The sequence below is a fragment of the Nelumbo lutea genome, chromosome 7, assembly GCF_056320005.1.
Source record: "Nelumbo lutea isolate HS-2025 chromosome 7, American lotus-T2T, whole genome shotgun sequence".
Taxonomy (NCBI): Eukaryota; Viridiplantae; Streptophyta; class Magnoliopsida; order Proteales; family Nelumbonaceae; genus Nelumbo; species Nelumbo lutea.
This window is the reverse complement of record NC_142690.1, coordinates 54,269,071-54,271,397: the sequence shown is the minus strand read 5'-3', so window position 1 is coordinate 54,271,397 and position 2,327 is coordinate 54,269,071. Positions and strand designations below refer to the sequence as shown.

The following is a 2,327-nucleotide window of genomic DNA, read 5'->3' as shown; positions in this document are numbered from 1 at the left end:
AACATTGGCAACAATGAAAAGGACTAAATTGGTTATCTCGTCCCATGGCCTTGATGTTCATTTATGCCTATCTTTCTTTCTTTCTTTGGTTCCTCTTTTTTTTATGAGCTCAATTATGCCAATAATAGGTTTTACCATGTCTCATTACCCAGCTCTAGGAAACCCTTGTGGTAGGAATAGGATAGGAAGCAATATCATTCCCAGATATGTACAGAATCTCACAAAAGCATTCTCAAGATTAAAGACCAAACATTAGGCCCTTTTTTTGACCAGTAAAGAAAATTTTAGTAAGATTTTGTACAATTAGGGTGGAACATTCCACAATCCATGATTACAATATAAATCACACTTTTGCCCAAAACAAATACTGTCTATTAACCCCCTTTTTTTTCTGGTGAATCTACCATTCCATTCGAAGCTTCTTCTAACCCAAGTAGGAGGGATATTCAACTCCTTTGATAAGCATTTCAAGCATGCTTATGTATCCAAGGAACTGGACTGTTACTCCATATCCAAGACAATACTAATTTTGAATCCCCTTCTACTTCCAACTCTTGAAAACCAAGATGATTTGCTAATCTTAGTCCTTGCAGCAAAGAAGTAAAAAACCTTTTAAGTGCCATCTACTTTATGGAAGTTAGCAAGTAGTAATAACCTTCAATGATTAAACGATTAAGCTCCCTAAAATGTTAAACAAATTTCTCAATAAGAAGACAGTCATGAATCAATGTTATTATTTTTCAATGTTATAAGCTGTTTATACAACACGAGCAAGACATTCCAAAATCACCAATTGGACAAGCCTGTTGCTACGAGAGTACAAGTTCACATCCCTGCCAATGTAACGACCGAAGCTGCAACAGAGAGTATAACTTACTCCACAGGAATTTAGGAATTCCAATAATATATTACATAGCTGCACAGCTTGTTCGTTAACAATTGAGGACTGGAGAATAATTTATAGCTGCAAGATTACATCACTACTTGAATTTCCCTTCTACTCCATAACTGAACGAAGGGGAAGAAGCCAAACAGGATGGATGGTTTTACTGTACCAAATGGAGTAGAACTCAATCATCGTTGCCATCGACGTACTCAAACTCGTCCTCCTTGAGGTGGGCGAAGAATTTGACAGTGCCACGGCCTTCAATCTTGGTAACGAACTCAACCTTGAAAGGGAGATTGGCAGAGATGCGATTCCCCTTCCAGAGGCCAACGTATTGCTTGAGCTCCCCTTCCATTCCTGTCAAATCGAATTCGGGGACTTTGGGGATGTGATACACCTTTAGCGGCACCTTAACCCTAACCCTAGCCCCGATCTTGGCGAGGCTCGACTCTTCCTCCTCTGCTGCATCCGACGAGGCAGACGCTACAGACGCTGAAGAAGAAGAAGGGGAAGAGGCATCTACAGTGGCGGAATCGGGCTTAAGAGCAATCTCGCAAGAGATCACCCTCTGGCGGCCAAGCTTTCCAATGGTTTTTCTCCCTTTACCATAAGAAATCGAACTTGCGAGAAATGTAACCCGCTGGCAGTGATGGTGGTTGGAGGGGAATGAAAGAGAAGAGAAGATCGCGTTGGATTGATGAGCGAAGGAGGTGGAAGACGCAACGGAATTCATGGCGGTTCCTTCTTCTCTTCTTCTTGTCTCAGATGTTATGTCTGAAGGTACGAAGTGGTTGTTTCTACCCGCAGAAATGAGGGAGAGGTAGCGGCGGTCGCGTGCCCGTGGAGTCTTTTGGTCAGACGAGGAAAGGGCGTGCGTGTGGTTTGGATAAAAAGGATCAGGGGAGAAATCGTCTGCTCCCATTGGAGTAGCGCTGGACTAAAACTGTGAAATCTCGGCCGTCGATGCATTGTACGACTCCATCTTACGTCACTTCATCCAATTCGAAGGTAGGCCACGTCAATGCATCGAGTGGCCGTGATTCACGGTTTTAGTGCAGGGTTTGTTTAAAGGAATCGAAAATAAACGAAGAATCTTCCACGTGGCTGGATGTTTGGGACAAAAGTGGCCACGTGTTTATTTCGCAACCATCTACTCAAGATCAAATTTTAGTTCTAGAATCGGAAAAATAACTGCTTTACCGGTTCACAACCGGTTTAACCAGAAATGTAATATTGTAAGCGAGGAGTTTCTGTACAAGCAAAAACTCAAGACCCACTAGGTAGGAACATGATCTTTAGATATTATAAACACTAATTTTAATTTTTCTTTTTTCACATGGACCGGTTCTTGGTTGCAAGAGATTCGGGCTCAATATGTAATTAGTCAGACCAGGGAAAAAGTCTATTGGTTCAACCAATTTGGAGGGCCCCTAATCTGACG

General features: G+C 42.2%; 1 protein-coding gene across 1 annotated transcript; it reads right to left on the bottom strand.

The window, feature by feature from the left end:
• Positions 1–698: 698 nt before the first annotated feature.
• Positions 699–1,795, bottom strand: LOC148846438 (ferredoxin-thioredoxin reductase subunit A2, chloroplastic-like). The gene has a single exon (XM_088952939.1). It carries the CDS (start codon positions 1,617–1,619, stop codon positions 1,071–1,073), a length of 549 nt encoding a protein of 182 aa, XP_088809065.1. The 5' UTR covers positions 1,620–1,795; the 3' UTR covers positions 699–1,070.
• Positions 1,796–2,327: the final 532 nt, after the last annotated feature.